Genomic DNA, 23,521 nt, shown 5'->3' with positions numbered 1-23,521 from the left:
GAACAATTTGAAGTCTCTCTCATTCTCTCTCTCTCTCCCTCTCTCTCTCACACACACACACACACACTCTTCCACTTTGCAGAAGATGATACTAGGTGCAACACCTATTTGCATAAATTGGTATTGGAGGAACACCTGAGTTTGGTGGATTGTGCCCATCCCTTTTACTGATTTTTAGAAAATCAACAGAGCAACCTTAACATAAAGTAATGTCTGGAATCTTCCAGTTCACTTTCTGCAGACAGCAAATGCAGTGAAGGGGTTAAAAAAAATGTTAAGCTTTGGGAAAACCTGGGTTCAACCACCCATTTAGCCATAAAACTGGTTGGAATGACCTGGCACCAGACACCAACCTCACAGCATTGTTGTAAAGATAAAATGGGACACACCTCACCCCCTTGTATATTACCCTGAGCTTCTTGGAGGAAAGGAAGGATGAAAATTCTTGGCATGACCTTCGTGGTCCAGCATTTTATTTTATTTTTAATGCTTACAGCCATGGAACACTTTAACACAAAAGTACAAGATCAACTTCTTCCCACAGATTGTGTAAAAGAACCAACTCTGGATTTTCTGTCTCCAAACGAGTAATGCTAGCACTATGAGGAACACAAAAAAGCCAAGCCCAGATTTTAAAGACATGCTCACATCAAACTGCAAAGGCACTTGCTTCTTTGTAGGAAGTGGGCGAATCGTATTCCATTTCTTACGCTCGTTCGACATCACCAGCATCACCCGGCGATCTTTGGTCCATCTGTAAAAGGACAGGGGAAAAACTGAAATTGCACAGCATGGCTGTGGCAGAAGGAAGCTCACACCAGGACTTTAGACCCAAACAGTTCCTACAATATAGCTATCTTCAACCTTTGCAGACCCAGGACCCACTTTTAAACCAAACATTCATTGGGGGACCCATTTCCTAATATGTTATCGTATATTTGCAAGGTGCTGCTATCGTGACCCACCGTGGATCAGGCTGCAACCCACCAGCTGAAGACCAGCTCTATAACACATGCTTTTTTTTTTTTTTTTTTTTTTTTTTTTACACAAGGGATGACAAATTGGTTTCCCAGACATTGTTCAATTCCCATCAGCCCCAGACAGCATAGTCAATAGTCTGGGATGATGAGAGTTGTAATCCAGCAACATCTGCAGGGACAAAGGTTCCCAACCCCGGTTTACATCAAGCGCCGCAAACATCATAGGATCAAACAGCTTCAAGTTCCCTTTTGGTGAGTGAACAAAGTGTGTCCAGAGGCCCAGCCTCCCGCTAAAGAAATTTCTACGCTCATGCCTCTGCAAAGAGGAACTGGCACAAACCAAAGAACCTGTGCTTGGGGCAAAAGGATTGAGACAGACCTAGCTGAGTTCTATGCAGGTTGCACCTAACAAAGATTCATTTAAGTGTCTTCTCCCAGATTTCACCTTGAGACTCTTGAGCAGATTGTGATGCCTGACCTGCTTTTAGGGTGCAGTCAAGGTTAACAGGTCCAGGAACTCAAACAAAAGGCTGCTGTTCTTCATAAAAGCCTTATTTTTTTAAATAAAACAAGGATACATTGGTTTAGCTGATGCTTTATCTGCACAAAGACAAACCATTAGCCCAGGGTTCACACAACACACTGAACCAGCAGGCACCAGAGGAGACGCAAAACAGCCATAATCTAGACTCCAGGAACTGCATGTTCATGCTAAGCCACTGTTTGGGCTTGATGTTATATGTGAACTGGGTCTGTATGTTACAGTTTTAATATTGGCAATTCTCCAGCTTAGCTGGTGAGTGGAAGTTTTTATCTGGTAAGGACAACATCACTGTCATGTTCTGCTACAAGGCAAAATGTATCCTAAAATCCTACCTAAAAGACTTAAGTCCCAACCTAGTGATTCCCATCCAGCAACCACCCCAAGGGCATTCCAACAAGCATCCAACCCCAGCAACTTCGTGGGGCAGAGGGGAAACATGTGACTTACGGATGCCTTGCCTTTGCGCTACAGTATTTTTTGTTTTTGTCTGGCTCACTAACTTGGCCATTTCTCCAGCACTGTGCGCACACAAACTTCATTTTCAGATTCAGAGATCCGTGCTTCACTTGGCTGCTGAGAACCTGGAAATGAAACGAAAAGCAAGACCATTTAGGTTTGCAAAAACAGTCCAACACCCCACATAAGCATCCAAGATGAAAGGAGATAACTGTAATACTGTCTTTTCCTGTATCAACGCTGTCTGGAAAATTAACATCTACTTCAGAATGGCTCTTCTGCACCAGGGAAGATTAGGAAAGGGGTAACGAGGGAAATTCCGTACCCAGGAAGCTGCCTAAGTCAGGCTTCCTCAACCTCGGCCCTCCAGATGTTTTTGGCCTTCAACTCCCATGATCCCTAGCTAGCAGGGCCCAGTGATCAGGGATGCTGGGGTCTCAAAAACATCTAGAGGGCCAAGGCTGAGGAAGCCTGGCCTAAGTAGTTTGTGACATTTGTCCATCTATCCCAATATGGACTTTCCAGGATCTCAGGCAGAGAAGGATCTTTCTCCTGTTCCTGCTATCTGATCCTTTTTCAACTAGCAATGTAAAGACTTGAACCCAAACTTTTGCATCCCAATCCCTGAACTCCAATCCCTTAATTTTCGTGAGCCAGTGTGCTGCTTGGGGCAATCTGAGAAAAATACCTGTGCTCCATGTGCATTAGACTCCATAGCCTGCCAATATTTTTTTGATTCTTGAACAATAGCCTCATGAGAAATACCTGTGGTGAGGGAGACATGCATTTTAGGAAATTTTGATGTTGCTAACCATTGCACAAGCACTACCGAGACCTTCAAGGCTGATATTTTATGAACATTTCAGTATTAGCGATTGACTTTTTTTTAAAAAAGGTTTAAAACAGTAATATAAAGAAGTTGCCATATTCAACCTGCATGCATTGTTTTACTCCCAGGTTAAGCGTAGCTTTCCACAAGCGGTTGATTTTGAATAGACATTAACCTTATAAGACTGAATCATTTTAAGACAGTTCTTCTGCTTGAGCACAATCGGTTTGGAGAAAGTTTACAAGTATCAGGGCACACCTGAAATCTGGCAAGGATGTCTGCAGACGGCACTGGCATTAGTTGAGTCTTAGCAAGGAAATGTGCTCTGGAATGTTCATTAATCAGAAAACCTTACTAATAACACAAGCCTATGCATGTGTATTCAGAATAGAAATATGCCACACTATGTTCAGCAGGGCTAACTCCCAAGTAATTGTGCACATGACTGCAGTTTAAAAACACAAAAGCAGAACCGCTAAAAACATGCAGCAAGACTTAGCTCTTGCCGACTTCTTGCTGAAATGCAGTTACACTTCACAGACACATATTTAAAGGATGTAGCTGCAATGCACCCGTTCTCATTGTCAGGAAGGTGTCGTGTTTTACATCACCCGGGAGTTGGAGTGGGAAAACCCCTCTCAAGTTCCAGAGGGGTTAAGCAGTCTGTAAAAATGAACTCTGTCCATGCACAAAGATGTTTTTAGCACCCATTATTGCCCCAGACTTACCTGTCTTACTCTGCATTATCCACACTTGGAGCTCTACAAGACTGTGAGCATAGAAACACTCGTCATCCCGTGAACAGCCATAACGAACTTCATGCCGGCACAAATCTAGCTGACACTGAGCGTGAAAAGGTCGTATCTTAGAATACTTTACTGTCGTTTCCTGCAGAATGTGGACAAGGCACCTAGTTGTTGTTTTAAAAAAGGTGAGTGTCAGTAAAAGAAAGTTTCGGAAAAGCCGCTTCAAAAGATTTTTGGTTTAGGCAATGAATATTTAAGCCACCAACACCAGAAAGAGGTTTATATGCTCCAGTTTAAATAAACAGGAGACTCCTGTCAACATTCACTGTGGTCTACACCACGGTTTCTTCTTGCAATGTTGCAGAACCTGCAAAACCCATCACCTTAACCAACTGAACTTGATTAAATTTGCTTTAATCAATAATACACACCAGGTGTGGGGAGCCTTTGGCCCTCCAGCAGTTGCTGCGCTACGGCTCCCATCATCCCTGGCTATCAGTCATGCTTGCTAGAGCAACATCTGGAGAGTCAAAGGTTCCCCACACCTACTTTAGAACAATTAATCCTACTTAGCATTTGTTTATTACAGAGATAGGGTGTTGGGACTGAGAAGGTGATTTATTTACTCATTCATAGGAATAATTATATACCACCCACACATAAAATATTAGGGCACAATACAGGGGGAAGGGAACGCATTAAGGCAGCAAGAAACAATCACTAAAATGACTAGCTACTCAAGAGAATTTGAGACAACTGCACGGGCCTGCCAGCATAAAAAAGAATCTCCAGGAGACACATGATAGTGAAAAGCACGGGCAGGCAAACTAAGGCCCAGGGGCCAGATCTGGCCCAATCACCTTCTCGATCCGGCCCGCGGATGGTCCGGGAATCAGCATGTTTTTACGTGAGTAGAATGTGTCCTTTTATTTAAAATGCATCTCTGTGTTATTTGTGGGACATAGGAATTCATCCCCCCCCCCCAAAAAAAATGTAGTCCAGCCCCTCACAAGGTCTGAGGGACAGTGTACCGGCCCCCTGCTGAAAAGGTTTGCTGACCCCTGGCCAAAAGCAAGGATATCTCTGCCAAATCTCTTGTGGAAGAGTCTTCTACAGTGTGGGACTGGCAGCGCTAAATGTCCGATGTCTGGCCGAGGCCAGTTGGGCCTCTGTATCACTGAGGGCAACCAACAGCACCCCTCCAGATGATCTCTGTGACTGAGTTGGGACACAGTGGCTCAGGCAGTCCTCAAGGGACCCTGAACCCACATTGTTCAAGGGCTTTGCATAGCAAGACAAGATCCTTGGGCCTGGGCAGCTTCCTTAAGGACACCTAGTGCATTTATGGCAAAGGAGACTTTTCAGATGGGGTCTTCCTGATCTGTAGCCTAGTCACTATACTACTCCTGGTCCTGTTGTATCATTTGATTCAGGATTCTAGGAAGCAGACCAGAGTATTTGATCCACCAAGCCCAGTCCCAGATGGGCAGGCGCTCTCTCAGCAGAGGCCCTCCCCATTACCAGCTACCACGAGCCTTTATTTTAGCTGGGGATGCCAGAGATTGAGCCTGGCATGCAGAGCAGCTGCTCTACCACCGAGCCACAGCCCCCTCCCCATAACTCTTGCTTCAGGCTCAGCTGATTGGGGAAACATCTAACATGTGTTCCAGGTCTGTAACACTACGATCCATCTGTACAGCTGACAGAAATCACCCCTCTTCCCACTGAATCCAAGGAAAGCTCAAATCAACACAAAATGTTAGAGGGCCACGAGCCAACCACTGGGGGAACTAAACAGGCCTCGAAATAAAAAATGGGTAGGATTTGGAACCTAAATGCAGTTGTTTTTCAACAGCACAATGTATCTATGTGACGAAATGCAGCAGACCCACAATGGCTCCTGAATTCAACCTGCCACATATAAAGAAACATTTTCATATTTGTGCTGTTGCTATGGCTGAAACAATCTAGTTATGCATGGAGGAAGGCCCAGATAGGGACATAGGAAGCTGTCTTAGAGTCAGACCACTGGCCCATCTTGCTCAGTACTGTCTACACTGACTGGCAGCAGCTATCCAGGGTTTCAGGCAGGGCTCTCTCCCAGCCCAAACCGGGCGAGAGATATCACTGGGGATTTGAACAAGGACCTTTTGGATGCAAAGCAGAGCTACAGTCCACACAATTTATTTAACAGTTAAGGGAAACTAGAACACGCACATGCATCTGTAATACACACAGAGAAGTATTTTAAAATTCAGGAAAGACAAGATATAGGGATTATCGACATACTTGTTGTCTTCAAATTCGTGCTTAGCAGGGTGAGAGCAGTAAGAGGCGTTGTCCTTGTTTTTGCTTATTATTCTTGGTTTATGCTCAAAACATTTCTGAAAAACAAAAACAAAGCACTTTATAACAAGAAGAGGGGGAAAGGCACCTGCCTGCTATCAGAAGAAGACAACGACGACTTTGGATTTGATATCCCGCTTTATCACTACCCAGAGGAGTCTCAAAGCGGCTGACATTCTCCTTTCCCTTCCTCCCCCACAACAAACACTCTGTGAGGTGAGTGGGGCTGAGAGACTTCAAAGAAGGGTGACGAGCCCAAGGTCACCCAGCAGCTGCATGTGGAGGAGCGGGGAAGCGAACCCGGTTCACCAGATTACGAGTCTACCGCTCTTAACCACTACACCACACTGGCTCTCAGCAAACTCAGGTAGTGAGTGCTGACAGGACTGAAGCCATTGAAGAACTGGAGGGAGGAATGAGCAGGCTCTAGAGAACCCTGGAAGCTTGCAGAAGTAAAAAAGCATCTTTTAAACACCCAACCACCTAAGGAGACCCAAACTACACTGCATTGCAGCTCCAACTTGTACAAAGCCTAACAAGGTGGTCTTAACTACTAAAATTGGGGGCTAGAGGTGTAAGTCAGGACATTCAACTTCAAAAACCTAATTATTCCTGGAAGTTCACCTAGCACAGGGCTGGGGAAGAGGACCCACTGGGGGAAATTTTGATAGGCAGGTGGGGCAATCTAACTCTTAATCACCTGAGGCTGCCCACCTTGAAAAGAAAGAATCGGAGGCACATTCGAAGTATGCTCCAGATTTTTCAATTTCTTCTTTTGCAGCCTGGGCCTAAGTTTAAGCAGAGATGCAAAAGGTATATTCCTGCAGCCAAGCTCTGTGGGAATTGAATTAAGCACCAGGTTTAAAAGACACACAACGAGAGCCCCTTTGCAGCTTCGTCTTTACCTGGACTATGCCTGGCGTCACAAATGATATGGGGCAGGTGGACATGGGTTGGGGGGGGGGGGAATGGCCTCAGAGGCCAAATTAGGACCCCTGCAGATTCTAATTAGGCCCCTGGGCAGGAGGCCCCTCGGTGCTGACACAACACAACTGTGCTGCATGAAATTCATTTGCCTGGTTCTGCATAACATTTGTCGATACGCACCTCACAAAGAAACATGAACTGCCCGTGATGTTCCTGCAGGAGTCGGGACACGGTCAACCTAATCTCTCCACTGCCTTCAAAGAGAGCTTCGCGACTGAAGGCCCCTTTGCGTTCCAGAGTCCACACATCTATTTCTTCTTGGCAGTAAGCAAAGGTGCAATGGCCAGGATATCTACACTCTTCTTCAGCAGCAACATCTGGAAAACAACGGGACATTAAAGTGAGCTTGGAAAGCCTTTACGCAGCATCGGCCCTCCTTTCACCCTCACTCATGGCTGTACAGCCTCTGCTTCATTCTGGACCACTGCATGGAAACAGGGAGGGGGGATTTTTTCTGTATTTCCTGCATCTGCCCAGCGATACAGCCCCACCCCCACATTTTGTTTTGGCCAGAGTAAAGTTACAGCGCGGGTGGCACTGTGATCTAAACCACTGAGCCTAGGGCTTGCTGATCAGAAGGCTGGCGGTTCGAATCGCGTTGCTTGGTCCCTGCTCCTGCCAATCTAGCAGTTCGAAAGCACACCAAAAAGTGCAAGTAGATAAATAGGTACTGCTCCGGCGAGAAGGTAAACGGCGTTTCCGTGAGCTGCTCTGGTTCGCCAGAAGCGGCTTAGTCATGCTGGTTACATGACCCGGAAAAACTGTGGACAAATGCCGGCTCCCTCGGCCAGCAAAGTGAGATGAGCGCCACAACCCCAGAGTCGTTCACGACTGGACTTAACTAGCAGGGGTCCTTTACCTTTAGTTACAGAAAGGGGTTATATACACCTTACCAAACGGCTGGATGTAGCACCTGAATTCTCACCCACGCCTAACCACACCCCTAATTTCAGAAGCAGCCAGACAATGATAAGCCAGCTTTTCTTTAGCCACTCAAAGAAACGGCTATGAGCGTGGTAGTGCTCTGCCTCCATACCTGGAGGCAGTAATTTTTCTGAATACGTTGCTGGAAGCTGCTAGAGGGGAGAGGGCTCTTGTGCTCAAGTCCTGCTTGTGCATTTCCCATAAACATCCAGTTGGTCACCGTGAAAACAGGATGCTGGACTGGATGGGGCCATAGGCCTGATACAGCAGGCTCTTCTTATGCAGGCCATTGGCTAGCTCCTAGCTTCAGTTTTTCTTTTGAGAAGTGGAAATAACCACATCAATTTGCAGGGGTTGTCACAGAAATAATGGCGTTAATACTGCTACCCACATCAAGTCTTCAGGAAAGAATGAGCTTAAAATGCATATACCCGCAAGTGAAAATCCTCACCTTTACATATATAATACGGTCCCACATACTGTGTTTTTGTTGGCCTTGGCCTAATTTTCTTCCATGATTTATCTTCAGAGTTCTTTATTCTACCTACTAAGATATCCTTCTTACACATGTGCTCTAGACTGGGAAGGTAAGTATAATCCAATACTTTTGGACCTAGAAGAAAACAACAGGGAGGGCTTAAAAAGTTTGTCTTGTTATTCACAGCCATTAACTGTAGAACTGAAGGAGGCCAAACAGGAGGGTGACCAACCTTAGCGTAGCTTTTACCTTGCATCCTAGAAAGCTAGATCAATATCTATGCTTTTGCAAGGCTCCCATTCTCGGATTCTCCCCAACCCACAAAGCACAAAGGGCAGCTCGGACACCATGTCAAGCCAGGTTTTAGCATTAAACATGCATGAGCTGCCAAGAGCTTTGGGATCTCATCCTCCTCACCTCAAAAACTTCCCTCTTTGGCACAGAAATCCCTCTTTCAAACCATAGAGGAAGTGTCAAATCCTAAGGATCTTGACTACTAATCCATCAGACTGAGATATAAAAAAACAACATAAAAAAGCAAAAAAAAAAAAAAAAGAACACGTTGCACTACTGATTCATAGGAGAAGGCAAAGTTCTTAGGCACCATCAGCATCTTGAAAAAGTCTAGATTAGAGCTTTTGGCAGACTGGTTATAAGAGTAACATAAATTATTTTAAACCAAAGAATGATTATTATTCATAGGGAGGACAAGTGTCATAAACTGAATTTAATTCACTCTGACCAAAGAAGCCTAGTCTGATTGAAGAAAATTTTGTACTTTTTTTGTTTAGAGCTACTCTGTTAGTCACCCTGAGAACATAAACTTATGACAAAGATGCACAGTATAAATTGGCTTTCACCTGCAGATGCTGTTGGACTACAGATGTAGTCGGACTACAACTCCCTGCAATGTTGCTGGACTACAACTAGCATCGGCTCAAGTCAGCACTGTAATGGGAGGTGTATCCCAACAACATCTGAAGGCCACCAGGTTGGAGAAGGCTGGTATAAATTATGAAAGTAAAAAGTGATGCTCTTCAGGGTCGCCATTGCACAGAAGTGGTTAAATTATATTGTTCGTTCACAGCAAGTACTTTAAGGGTGCTTTTAGGATCCGAACAAGCAATAAAAAGGTAAGCTAAGGTAATGGAAACAGTTGCAAGCCCTTGTCCATCTATCAAGTATTTTAGTCCTTATCCTAGTCAAGAGAAGCAGAAAAGCATTGACACAGACTCCTGCTATGGTTGCTTCAGCTCCCCCCCGCCCCCATGTTAAGTCATCAACTGCTTTTGCTCCTTACCCTTTTTGATAAAGCATGACTGGCAGGCCTGTCTTAGCTCATGTGTGTTTTCCAGGGGATTTCTTGCAACTAGGGAGGGCGTTGTCGACACAGGTATACTAGGGGGTCCACTGCCAAACACGCTAGAATAGTCATTTCGACCTGGGCTGGAAATCCCAATGTAGTTCTCGGACCCAAACAAACTTGTAGGCCCATTCATCTGCCAGAAGGAACAAAACTGTTTTTTTTAAAAAAAGCATTCCATCATCCTCATTGTCACTACATTTTTATCCCAACGACCCTCCAAGAAGCTCAGGGCAGTGTACATGGCTCTCCCCGCTGAGAGAGAAAGCAGTTGGCTCAAGGCCACCCAGTGAGTTTTGAGTCTAAGTGGGAATTTGAACCCAGGTCCCCATGGTCTCAAGCTCATTTGCTAAAAGGAGAATGAACAAACCAGCGACTCAAAGGGATGAATGTTGGAACTGCAAAGCATTTAGAAAGTTTGTAAAGGTACTTACAAGTTGAAGAGGAGAATTACTGTTTAACGCTGACGTGACATCTCTAGGAACAGAATTGGGTATATCTGTTGGGATCAAGAAAGTCACAGTTTGGGCACACATTTCGCAGCTAGGGGAAGCACAAAGGGCAACGCCAATCGGTCAGGTGAAGCAGACATGCTTCATCCTTGCACAGAACCCCGCCAACTCAACCAAGTGTCTTGGCAAGGAGACCCCCCAAATTAGTGTGCTACAAGGGGGCAAATTGTGCCTTGGAGAATTAGGCCACTCTGCTCCAAACCATTACAGAGAGGATGAGCCCCACCTCTCAGCCAATACAGGGATAGTATATTGTGCTGCAGCAAACAGGAATGAGCCACTGCTCAGAAACGACAGTCCCCTCCATGATTAGGTACAGGGGAAGGCCGGACAATGGGAGAGATATTCCTTAGGCTCTCCTGCAGTTGCAAGTAAGATGCCCACTCATTGTTCTGGGTAAGTAAACTGAGGTGTAGGGGTGTGTGTGTGTGTATCCCTGTCGTTTATGTCCTTCCAAGTTCACAGAGGCTATCAGAAGTTTAAGAAGCACTGAGGTCAGCAGCTACCTCCATGCAAAAGTATGAGGCCCCTTACATGGAAGCCACCATCTTTTAACTCTAGTTTCTTTAATGGGGAAAATTGCACTCAGTGGTGAAGCATCTACCTAGCATGCAGAAGGTCCTGGGGTTCAATCCCTGGCATCTCCAGGGAGTGCTGGGAGAGACCTCAACCTGAGCTGCTGCCAGTCAGGGTAGAGAATACAGAGCTAGATGGGCCAATGGTCTAACTCAGTAAAAGGCATATTCCTGTGCTCCCAATCCAAAATGGCAACAACAGTGAACTACTTCACAATTCTGTTAGGAAGAAGAGATTGCTAAGCATTCTACTATATTAGAAATTATGGACACTGGGTCCAATGAGCCCCACAGCACTACATTCTACTATTTCTTAGTAAGGTAAAGGCTGTTTAGATTATACAGGCTTTACCTAACAGGGTTTGGTGAATTAAGCCTAGCCTTACCTCTTTTGGAATCACTGATTGAGAAAGTAGTTAAAGAGGAACAAAAGCTGTCCAGGCCAGAAACCAAAGGCTGGGAATACATTTCTGAAAAAGAGGCGGCAGGAACAAATCCAGGCCCGACTGACAATGTCCCGAGCAAAGGGGTAGAGAAAGGTATGCTGGGAGCCATGGTGGCTGTTGGGATGGCTCCTCGGACAACCGTGCTGGGCTAGGAAGAGAGAAGAAAGTTATTTGCTACTAAATGCAGGTAGCCGATCTTTCACTTTTAGTGATCTGGTTTTTGTTTTAAGCCTTCTCTGTTGAAGTAGTGCTAGAGCTGGTCTATACATGGAATTATTTTCATCGTGGGAATTGGCATCTGCTGGCTGCCATGGCTGGGAGTGAGGAAGTTCACAACAGGAGTGGCACCAACATGAGTTCCTGTTCATGATATCACTGGGCAGAGCAATTGCTTCACATGCAGAGAGTCCAAGACTCAATCTCTAGCATATTCCGATTTGAAAAAAGACAGATAGCAGGATTTGTAGAAGACCCTCCTCTGCCAAAGACCTAGGAGAAGTGCTGCCAATCAGTAGAAAACTTTAGGCTGAAAACATCAAAGCCCTGACTCTGTATAAACCAGATTCTTACACCCATATTCCAGGCGAAGTGGTAGAACTCTTCCCTTCCCCACAATGACAAACGACCTGTCCCTGAATTCATCTGCTTAGAAGATTCCAAATAGCATATTCTATAAAAGATCTGTGACCCCAGAGAGCTGCTGCCAGTTAGAGCAGACAATTCTGGGCTAGATCATCCAGCAGTACGATTACATTTAAGGTCATTTTAAGGAGGGAATGCCCTGTGGCAAAATTGAAATGCAGACCGGCTCCAACAGACCAATGCAAAGAGGCATGCAAGTCCAGAACTCTTGCAAGACTAATATTGCTACCCAAGGTCCTAAACTTGCAAATATTTATGAATTCATGCTTCAATAAATGGCAACAGCAGCAATAGAACTAGGTGGAGTCAGCAGCACTTCTTTAAACCATGCTTTAAAACACTGTATCTTTGTACAAAGCAGCCTCAAAATACAGCAAGATTAATACTTAAGTAATTTTTAATACCAAACCTCTTGCTCTAATGACACACTTAGAGGCACATCACTTTGAAGATATCACAATTTAAGGCTGCAACACATGCTTATAACACTGTGTTCCTTCTGTTGTTTTTATAAGAATAAATGGAAGCCGACTCACCATGACACTTTCCCCAGAATCAGAAACGGAATCAAGCAACTCATCAAGCTCATCTCCAATTATATCATCTCCATCCATGCAGTCTAAACAGACTTCAGGTACAATGAAAGATCCTCCATTTGCCAGAGAGGTGGCAGCGAGTGAACTCTTCTCGGCTGGAAGGGTGATCAGAGACGCCATTGGCAATGGAGACAGATCGCTTGAAACTTCAGGTGTAAAACTGGAAGGGGAGGAGGAGGAAGAAAGAATCTTTTCCTTCCAATTGGAAAAATCTGAAACAGATTTCGATCGGGGAAGAGAGGCATCTTAGAACAGGGATTCTCAGGGATGGAGGCAAACCTCCCAAAAGAGGCATAGAAAAAAAAAGAGCTTTGGAAGCTGTCTACCATTGGAAGCTGGTTCATGAAAGCAAATGGGTCACTGTCCCACCAACTTCAACCTGCCCTCTCCTGTATGCCTTCAATGAAGAATCCATGGGGGGTGCTGACTGTCAGCTTCCTCCTCATTAGTCTCAGTGCTGCCCTGGTAGTACCAAGGGGGGAGGGCAAGCTAAAATTAACTGGCTCTGTCTGTCATTAACTCTGGCTCCACCTAACGTTTTCCTCCCTGCCTTCTGCCATAGCCAATGGGCACAAGACACCATTGCTACCACCTCCTTCTTGAACTCTTATGGCATGGCCCTGACCTGTGGACTAAAGGCCAGCCTGACTCCAGGCTGCTTCTCTCTCTGCCCCCAGCAACAGTCAAAGTGACCCAGGAGTCTGCACACCCCACTTGTCATGCCAATTTTCAACCATTCATGGAAAACATTGGCAATCATCAAGCACGCACAGAGCTTAAATTGCAAAACTCTTCTGAACCCCTCTGCCTCAGCTAGGGACTAATTTCCAAGGCCCTAAAAGAGGAAAAGAGGGTGACTTTTTATGAATGGGAAAGAAATGTCTTCCCCCAGAACAGAGGCAAGGCCCATATTGTTTAGATGGCCAGGCTCCCAGGGCAAGCTTGGCTAGCGCTTGAGAGAACACAGACATTTGAGCAACACATGTTGAACTGCAAGGGGGAACATCCACAGGGAGCCTATGCATTTGGCAGGTGCATTCAGAGACAGAGAACGTCTCATATGTTTCAGCCAACCATCAGGGGATCGGCAGCAATCTGCGTGCCTATCTGGAAGACAATGTACAGTGGTACCTCGGGTTAAGTACTTAATTCATTCCGGAGGTCTGTTCCTAACCTGAAACTGTTCTTAACCTGAAGCACCACTTTAGCTAATGGGGCCTCCCGCTGCTGCCGCGCCACCGGAACACAATTTCTGTTCTCATCCTGAAGCAAAGTTCTTAACCTGAAGCACTATTTCTGGGTTAGTGGAGTCTGTAACCTGAAACGTATGTAACCTGAAGCGTATGTAACCCAAGGTACCACTGTATCAGAAATCTACAAGCTGGGAGGATGCAAGGGTTTCTCCCTCACAATGGAAAACAAAAGGCTAACTGCCATGGAGATTCCCCAAACGAAGAAAAAGCAGGCAGGACACAGCTCCCGAGAGCTGTCTGAAATGAAATCTGACCACGTTGAAAGCAGAACTTTTATATAACATTCCCCTTTAAATCCAGGAAGCCTCACCTGATTCAATATCTTCTATAGAAGTATTTGAACTCTGCAAGCAAGCAAAATATCTGTCATCAGGATGTTTGCACAGCAAATGCCTCGGGCAGGCATTTTTCTTTCAAAAACGCAAGCGCACAGGCTACTAGGAACCCAAAGGCCACTTACTCCGCATGCTTACACCAAATCAAAGCTTACATCAAAATCATTTTTGCACTGTTCAACAGTGTTGGCTCTAACCCAAATACTTGTAAGATTAAGGGGAATCATATATCTCTTTTTAAGAGTCACATTTTCAATGTACGGACAGGAAAATGAACTCACTTCACAGATGGAAGGCACAATACCTTACCTTACTTGATACTTCTCCAGAAACAGGGTTTGGGGAAGGCTGCAATTAAGCATACCATCATAAATAACCAACACAGAAGAGAAAGCTTACAAAACCAGTATGTAAAAAATGCTTCTACTTACTTTTGCTCTAACGTAGGCTTTTCTTATTTTTAATCCAAGTTTCTGAGCAAGTTCTTGGGTTAATTTTATTACACTTTCGTCCTGTTTTTAGAAAAAGATAATCCAATCTAAGGAACTTCTGCATAGAAAGGTTCTCAAGCTTTTCATGCAGCAGTGTAACCCATAAACATCCCCACCCTTACTCACTAGCACGTGATCAAGACTTTGCCTGCAACGTCTTTTTCAGGATTCTACAGGGGTGGGAGCACATGACATCATACACTCGCCAAAGGCTAAGTGTGAGGTGCTTGATGGCCGGCCGTACTTACTGAACTACTGCTTCGCTAAAAGTCTATGAACAAACTCCCAAGCTTCCCTAGTAGGGCAACACCCAGGAAAAATATTCCACTGCGCATTGTTCCCACAACACAGGCAATGACCACTGAATGCCATTTCATTTGCCAACACAGTACGTGATCTGCTTACTTGCGGCACTGCGAGAGAGCACTTAGCAACTGCATCATAGGCCTCCTTGTATCTTCCCAATTCTTTTAAGGCTTTAGATTTCCGGTAGAGAGCTCTGAAATTGTTTTCGTTCAGTTTTAAAACTATCCCACAATCTTCCAAAACTTTATCATGCAAGCCCTGCAACAAACAAACAGGCTTAGGTTCACTATTAGAATTGAGGACTGAAGAAATGAAATTGCGTCTGGGGCAGTGTTACCAGGGGACGGGGGAGAAACACACTTAATATACCACATACTATTTTCTAGACCAGGGCTGGGGAACCTCTGGCTCTCTGGGTGATGCTGAACTACAACTTCCATCAGCCAATGGCCAAGAGTGATTGGAGTTGTAGTTTGAGAACATCTGGAGGACAAATGGTTCCCCACACCTGTTTTAGGTGGTGCATAGGGTGGCAACATGTGGAAGACCAGGGAGGGAAATGAACTACTGATATGCTGGATCTGTGAGTTCTTCTGATCACATAAAGATAAGTGGTATTTCATGTTGTGAAACCCCAGCTAAGCTTTCCACCTCCATCACTTAGCAGTTAAGTATGAAGCAAGGATCTGACAGCTTTCGGTATCAAAGCTATATTCCTGGGCTGGATCATAAATTAAAATCCAGCTCCCTGAGAGGTACCACGTGGTCCCCGATAGGTTAAACTAGATGAAAAAAAAAATAAAAAAATTAAGCCTCTGTGACAAGTGGTTCCTTAAGCTGCTGACCAACCATCCCTCAATAGCTTTTCAGAAAGAAAATTCAGCTCTTGATCAGGCTTGGAAATATCTACCCAGTTTCTTAATACAGCACTTATTAATAAAAAAAATTCTTTTCCACCCTTCTGGTGTCCACTCACCTTCTTTGAATAACATGCTATGCGATTAACATGCAGCTTCTCTAATATTTCGTCAGAAATGTGAATCCCTTCAGAATTGGCATAATCTGCTATGTTTAAGGCTTCTGAGTAGTGGTTCAGCGATCCTTCCCACTTGCCTTCACGGTACTCATCGTTCCCTTCATTAAACAGATTTTTAACAAGCTCTCGTATAAATATCTGAAACACATTTTTAAAAGGAAAATGAATTTATTAGATTTCTTACCTGCCCTGCACTTGTAACCTCCCAAGGGCAGGTTACAATAGTACAATAACACAATCATGAAAAAATAAGCAATCCAAACAAAAGCAAGACAAAACTATACAGATTATACAAGGGAGGTTGGTCCCCCAAAACAAAACACCGTAACTATCAAAGGTGAGGGTAAGCTGTAGAATAAAGATGCTAGACACGCCTCTGCAAAGAGAACATTTCACAATTTTGCGTTACGTGCTCCTAAACAGATTCATATGTTCGAAAATGCAATAGTCACCTTCTAAAGTGGGACTAGCTGTCTTTTTTTTTCAAGCAGCACCAGCTGTTTGCCAGCCCCTTCTGATGCAATTACGACTGAAGTCCCTTAGCAGGAACTGCTGACAAAGCAGTCGAGCAAAAAAAGCCAGGAGATTAAAAAGGTAAAAACAACAGCACAGGCTCAGGCTCAGGGCCTCTCCCATGGTTTAGGACAGGGGTCGGCAAGGTTTACCTTGCCTGGGCCGGTTCACTCCAGCAGGGATCCCTCCATGGGCCGGATCGCGCATGCGCATGAGCACACACAGCCGCGATTTCTGGCATCTGTGCATGCGCAGATGCGGTTTCCGGCACCACAGAAGCGAGTCCCCACACCGCGCTGCACCGGTTTAACACAGAGTGCAGGGACTCGTCAAGCGGGCAGCTCAGTTGGGGGTGGCTCGGGGGCCGGTTAACTACCCTCGCAGGCCGCTTGTGGTTTGCCAACCCCTGGTTTAGGAGAAGTGACTTCAGGTTCTAGGACAGAAGAAAGGCAATACACTAGAGGAAGGGAACCTTTTGCAGAACAAGGCCAAATTCCCTGCAGTGGTGAGCAGAGCAATACACCAAACCTTTGACATTTGTTGCCTATTTTCTACATCACAGCAAGAGGTATATTGTATCCTCACCGTCATGTTCTGGATTACATCTCTCTCAGTGAGCTGCCTCACATTAAACTGGAATAGTGATGTTTTTCACCAAGCATAACCAAACAATAAAGGAAGAATTTAAATCACGTTTTACAAGTCCAAAGAAAGTAATGATTCCCACCCACTGCAGAGTCCCTTATGTCTCTGGTAGAGAAGTTCATAAACGAGCACCATTACCTCATATTGTTCTTGAGTCCCTGGGTAAGGTAAAGTAGACCTGGGGGGGTGGGGGGAGAGAGAGAGAGAGTAAAATACAAACAGAGAGTCAGATCTTACCCAGGTCTTGTTCACACATTCAAAAAACTTGCCAGTCAGCTATAGGAATGGTAATACAGCGGTGCCTCGCAAGACGAAAAGAATCCGTTCCGCGAGTCTCTTCGTCTAGCGGTTTTTTGGTCTTGCGAAGCAACCCTATTAGCGGCTTAGCGGATTAGCGCTATTAGCGGTTTAGCGGCTTTTCGGCTTAGAAAAGGGGGGGGGAACCCGCAGGAACTCGCAAGACATTTTCATCTTGCAAAGCAAGCCCATAGGAAATTCGTTTTGCGAAGCACCTCCAAAACGGAAAACTCTTTCGTCTAGCAAGTTTTCCGTCTTGCGAGGCATTCGTCTTGCGGGGCACCACTGTACATAAATGTTTCCATTCTTAAAGGTAATGTATTTCTCATTAACTGACTTTCTAGTCTCTGCAACTTAAATCCTCTTCTGGGCTCAGTTTCCGGCAATCTGCAGAGTCCAGAGTTTATCCCTTAATTGATCAGTTAGGCTAATGGATCAGAAGACTGTGGAGCTTTTAAAATGCAACCAATTATCATAGCTACCCTCTGGAATCCACTGCAACAGTCACATAAGTTCTTGCCAGTGGCAAACTGGGTCCTGAAGAGCAGCAGACTATTTTTTAAAAGTACCTTTAAGTGCAGCATCTGCTTTGGACGACAAGGTCTGGAAAGCTCTGCATAGCTCAAAAATGCTGTAGAAATCATTCAGCCCAGAGTTAAGACTACTGGCTAAGAGTGTGACCTACAAGTCAGGAAATACCCATTGCAGATCTCATCTCAGCCATGCACTCTTAAGCAAAACACTATCCTCTTGGCCTGAGGGCTTACACCCAATAATAGTGTCCTGCCTATGGACACGATTGTGGAAAGGGCTACTAAGATAATGTATGTGAAGTGTTCTTGACACTTGAAAATAAAATATTTACGAACACACACAAGTATTTTATGTTAAATCAGACGTGGAGAACCTGTGGCCCTCCAGAATATCATTAGTAATTAATTAATTAAAATTCTACACTGCCCTTCATCTGAAGAGCACAACGTGGTTTACAATGTAAAAACACAAAAATACATACCACAATAACAACCAAAAACAATATCCTCACACACAGAGAGAGAGTTGAAAAGGCCATAGATTGTTTAATTAGCCAAAGGCCTGGGGGAACATGGATGTCTTTGCCTGGTGCCTAAAGATATGTACCGTATTTTTCGTTCTATAAGACACACTTTTTCCCTCCTAAAAAGTAAAGGGAGATGTGTGTGCGTCTTATGGAGCGAATGCAGGCTGCGCAGCTATCCCAGAAGCCAGAACAGCGAGAGGGAGCGCTGCGCTGTTCTGGCTTCTGGGATTCAGAATATTTTTTTTTCTTGTTTTCCTCCTCCAAAAACTAGGTGCGTTTTATGGTCTGGTGCGTCTTATAGAGCGAAAAATACGGTGGCGGTCAGGTAAGCCCCCTAGGGGAGAGCATTCCACAAATGGAAAGCCACTGCAAAAAAGCCCGTTAGGGATAAAGTTGAAAAAGACTGAAAGGGAGCTTTCCTCAAAGCAGAGATGCTCTTTAGTAACATGTTGTCACCCTCCGGACCCCCAGGTGGGTTCAGATACTGCTGAACTACAACTCTCACCAGTCCCCACAAGCATGGCCAATGCCTAGGGATGATGGAAAATGTAGTTAAGCAACATCTGAAGGGTCACACCTATGTTAGACAATCAAGCTACCGTATTATTTGCTCTATAAGACTCACTTTTTCCCTCCCAAAAAGTAAGGGGAAATGTGTGTGCGTCTTATGGAGCGAATACAGGCTGCATAGCTATCCCAGAAGCCAGAACAGCAAGAGGGATCGCTGCTTTCACTGCGCAGCGATCCCTCTTGCTGTTCTGGCTTCTGAGATGCAGAATATTATTTTTTTTTTCTTGTTTTCCTCCTCCAAAAACTAGGTGCATCTTATGGTCTGGTGCGTCTTATAGAGCGAAAAATACAGTATTTTAGAATGTGCTTAAGAGAAAAAGAGAAGAAAGAGGACAAAAGCAGCAAAACTCAGAGGGCTGAGATGCCAAATCTCAAGACCTCAACTGTGGAGCTTCATCCCTGTCGTATATTGACTGAAGCATCAGGAACTGACCTCAGTGGCTGCTTGAGAACAGCATATGGCTTAAATAACCCTGACCATAGGGATAAAGTTGAAAAAGACTGAAAGGGAGCTTTCCTCAAAGCAGAGATGCTCTTTAGTAACATGCTCCAGGGCATGAGCTGCTGCTCTGGCTGAAGGGGGAGCATGTCTCTCTGACAGGGGCCCACAATTTAATACAAGCTGGGAGAGCCCCCTTGAGCCTGTGGAGAAGGCTTTTCTGCATCCCTCTGCATGTGCAGAGGAAAACTACCTTTGCACTTGAAAATTTTAATTTCTTTACACCCAAATCCTCTCCCCCCTCCAAAAAAAAATGGAAAGGAGATGGAAACATGGTACTGCCTACAGTGATACTGCTGAGCCTGGATAAACCAAGACAGACAGCACAATCCTCTGCATCTTTACTCAGAAGTTCAGTCGCACTGGGTCCGACAGGTTTATTCCCAAGTAAGTGAGCACATGATTGCAACCTAAGGAGCATTCTTCTCAAAGGCACATGGGACACAGCCAGTATCAAGCAATGTGCTGCTCATGTGAAAGGGCAAAGCTCAATAACTGTTTGATATGACAACCCCCCTTTTTCTAAAGCATCATGTTAATTTAAACCAATGCTACCAATCAAACGTAACCCATCCACCACACAGGTTTCTAGTCGCCAAGGTCTTACTGTATAAACTGCAGCCCTTTCTTAATCTCCTGCAGTCTGATGCTTCTATCCACGGAAACATTGGACATGTTATCATGAACACCCAATTCTTCAGCGTGCAGCTTCTGCAACAGAAATGACAGCGGGTTGTTGGCTTGTATATCAAGCTGTTGGGAGTAATTTATGGACGAGAAGAAAAATTTTAATCTCTGAAAAATACAGGCTATAGGTTAGTTCACGAAACCAAAGTTTGGTGCTACAGGAATTAGCCTAGCCTCTCTCCTAAGCTCAAGTGCTTGCCCCCACACCCTTCCTCTTCAGGCACGGCTGCAAGAAGGAATGTGGAAGCTTTCACTGCAATTTCTGAGTGACCACAGTTTGCCATGTTGCTCAAATTCCGAAGATCTGTGGTTAGTTTAACTGCAATTAGTAAAAAATTAAAAAAAAAAAGCAATTTCAAACCATTGTTAATAAAATCCATTAACCATAGTTTGTGGTCAGAAGATATTGTTCAACTGCAGTTAATCTCCTCCATGCAGAAAGCCTAGGCTTGTTGTGACACTAAATCATGGTTTACCTTTACATCTGAATATAGCTTATGTGTTCACAAAATATAAGTAGATAACATTTAAAAGGAATTCGGCTTAACACATGACACCACCCAACAGCACATAGATACAGATACACCAAACTGGTTAAAAAAAAGACTCCAGAACTGTCCATTGGACAAAAATCAATTAAATCTCATGTAATTATTTTTCCCCCCAATGCACGAAAGCAACAACATAGCAGACAGTTCCAGAATGATCAACAAGAGATTGGTATGGTTTCCTTGCACATCACAATACAACCAAGTTAATGACAACTTTGGTCTCTTTGTTCCTCCTTACACAAGAGAAACAACCCACAATCCGTGGCTTATCATTATATCAAACCAGGGATCATGATTTGTTTCATTCTAAACAAACTACATTAGTAAGCACTCAGAATGCACCCCAACTGCCTCTACCCAAGCATGCTCTTCAGTAGTAGCTGGAGGGGTGGGGAAGGAAAAAGACATCTCAGTGAGGAGCTACAGGTAGAAACAGTAAACTGTCCCCAGCAGACTCAGACTCTCCCCATTAGTAAGGAAAGAACAAACCATTAAATTTGGTGTACATAAAAACTGGGCTAACGAAATATTTCTGAAATGCAGCCATAAGTAGTAGCACAATGGAATGAATCATTATAAAGCAGTGTTTCTAAATCGGTCAGTGCATGAAGATCACTGAGAGGGGGATGTATGTGTTTCTAAAAATATATGCAATATAAGTAAAAAAATTAAAAGTCACAAAATTTAAATCCATTTCATAAAATAAAATAAATAGGTGAGCCAGGTTTAAAAGGGTCTGTGGGATTTTTTTTTGATAGCTAAAGGGGGCAAGGGGTAGAAATACTGATTTTAGATAGAAAGAATTATCTGCAATTATACATATCTGGTTTGGATAGAAATTCTGACTTTCAAGCTTAGGGTAAGAACTGACTTGTCAGGAATTGACAGCAGTCTCAGTTCCAAATTAACTTCCAAAGCAGTCTCTACCAAATGGAGCCATTATTGTCAACTGATTGAATTAGCAATGATTAGTAAATACTCAGAAATCCCACACCTGCTCTTCTGCATACATCACAAGAATTCTGAGCTGTTTCTTAGAATTGCACTGGACTTCCTCATGTTGAGAGACTTCATGGAAAGGCAGGCGACAGTAAACACCAGACCCTCAGCCACTAGATTGGCTGCTACAATCCCCTGTATAGAATTATTGTGCTTGCAATTATAAAATCATTGGCAATTCCTAGGCAAACAATCACAACAAAGAGCAGCACCAAGAAAAGTAAGAGAATCAGAAACCAGTACAGTGGTGCCTCGCAAGACGAAAAGAATCCGTTCCGCGAGTCTCTTCGTCTAGCGTTTTTTTTGCCTTGTGAAGCAAGCCCATTAGCGGCTTAGCAGCTTAGCGCTATTAGCGGCTTTAAGCGGATAAGCGGCTTAGCGGCTTAGAAAAAGGGGGGGGGAGGGAAAAAAAGTCGGAAAAACTCGCAAGACATTTTCGTCTTGCGAAGCAAGCCCATAGGGAAATTCGTCTTGCGAAGCACCTCCAAAATGGAAAACCCTTTCGTCTAGCAGGTTTTTTGTCTTGCGAGGCATTCGTCTTGCGGGGCAGGGGGGCTGCATAACCCTGTTAGCTATCAAGATAGAGGAACTATGCCTGACAAAGGGAATGTTTTGATGCAAGCGACCTGTTACCAAATTAGCACAAGAGAGGAGCAGGGGCAAAGAAGTTAGAATGGTGCACCAGAAGGTACCAATTTTGTGTTTTATCCCTCAGTAAATTGGTGTGAACGCTGAATTAGGCAACCTTCTAAAATGTCACTCTTCGTGGCAATCATAAACTAACCTCTCACATTTCCAAGGTCCCGATAAAGGTAGCTTTGGTTGTGCATGGGGCAGGAAACCTGTGTTCCTCCAAACACAGGACTACAATGCCTTTTGCTGGCTGGGGCTGATGGGAGGTGGAGTCCAACAGGTTTCTCATCCCTGCTGTAGTGTATGAAATCAGTTAGGCAAACCACTTCATGCATCAGTGGAAGCGAGTTCCAGCCCACAGAAACTTATTATTACAATAAATGTGTTAGTTGCTAAAATGCCACTAGACTCTAGAATTTTTTTGGCTAGAAACCAAATAATAATAATAATTCCGATTGCTGCAACATAAAACTGAAACTGTTATGAGAAAAATGTGAGCGCACAAAAAACTTCCTCAGAGTTACTATTTTATACTGTTCTTTTTTAAAGTGCAAAAACGCTTTTGTATTGTCATGTGGTTCAGACATATGACATTATTTTATACTGTTTAACGCTGAAACCACCACTGTTCAGCCCACGAGGGCAGAATAAACTGCTTGAGGTACATAGAAGTCTCTCTTATACATTGTACCCATTTTAAAATTGACTGGAGAGTTCTAGACAGCAAACCTGCCTCCGGGTACAGTAGGAAGATTCAAGATACTGCACTCATTTTGAGATAGGAAAATAATCTAATAATCCCATGAAAGGTCTGCCTCTGCATATATTCAGTTTTAATGGAGAACAGCAGCATCAAAAAATGAGCTAAAAGAGAAGCCTGACTGATGGGCAAAGTAGAGTATTTTTTACAGCTTCAGTTTACAGTATTGTGCAGCAATTCCTAAAGCAGTTTCTATTTCAGTTTTGCTTCCTATACAATTCAGTATGCTTTTGTTGTCAACATATGGACAATCCAGAGCACATGAAGTATGCTGGCCTCATTTTACTTAATTTACTGGCGTTCATAAGTTGCCTTGCTGCCAAAAGGTGCCCACACAGCAGTATAAATACACTTATTTCACTTCTACCTCATATTTAAGGCAATGCAACAATTAAATAAGGAAACATGTCAGGCGAAATTATATGGAAGAGGCCAGCAATAAAACAGATAAAAAGCTTGGTG

The 23,521-nt window shown here is 44.1% G+C and overlaps 1 protein-coding gene across 2 annotated transcripts in view; it reads right to left on the bottom strand.

Annotated features, from left to right (window-relative positions):
* ZC3H7A (zinc finger CCCH-type containing 7A) overlaps positions 1-23,521 on the bottom strand; it is a 30,852-nt gene that overhangs the window by 5,517 nt on the left and 1,814 nt on the right. The window contains exons 2-19 of one of the 2 annotated variants that reach the window (XM_081839622.1): positions 20,037-20,140; positions 17,142-17,181; positions 15,786-15,983; positions 14,909-15,067; positions 14,444-14,524; positions 14,322-14,360; positions 13,988-14,021; positions 12,365-12,636; positions 11,127-11,334; positions 10,088-10,152; positions 9,591-9,789; positions 8,264-8,425; positions 7,009-7,205; positions 5,845-5,939; positions 3,538-3,719; positions 2,669-2,745; positions 1,972-2,105; positions 649-754 (exon numbers count right to left, since the gene is read on the bottom strand). In XM_081839622.1, the coding sequence (XP_081695748.1) occupies positions 649-754; positions 1,972-2,105; positions 2,669-2,745; positions 3,538-3,719; positions 5,845-5,939; positions 7,009-7,205; positions 8,264-8,425; positions 9,591-9,789; positions 10,088-10,152; positions 11,127-11,334; positions 12,365-12,636; positions 13,988-14,021; positions 14,322-14,360; positions 14,444-14,524; positions 14,909-15,067; positions 15,786-15,983; positions 17,142-17,181; positions 20,037-20,104 (2,316 nt within the window). In that variant the 5' untranslated portion in view covers positions 20,105-20,140. The remainder of the gene's footprint in view (positions 1-648; positions 755-1,971; positions 2,106-2,668; positions 2,746-3,537; positions 3,720-5,844; positions 5,940-7,008; positions 7,206-8,263; positions 8,426-9,590; positions 9,790-10,087; positions 10,153-11,126; positions 11,335-12,364; positions 12,637-13,987; positions 14,022-14,321; positions 14,361-14,443; positions 14,525-14,908; positions 15,068-15,785; positions 15,984-17,141; positions 17,182-20,036; positions 20,141-23,521) is intronic. The other variant, XM_081839623.1, reaches the window with a different exon arrangement.

The sequence above is a fragment of the Podarcis erhardii genome, assembly GCF_964252035.2.
Source record: "Podarcis erhardii genome assembly, chromosome: 14".
Lineage (NCBI taxonomy): Eukaryota > Metazoa > Chordata > Lepidosauria > Squamata > Lacertidae > Podarcis > Podarcis erhardii.
The sequence above is the reverse complement of the archived record's forward strand: the minus strand, read 5'-3'. Positions and strand labels throughout refer to the sequence as shown.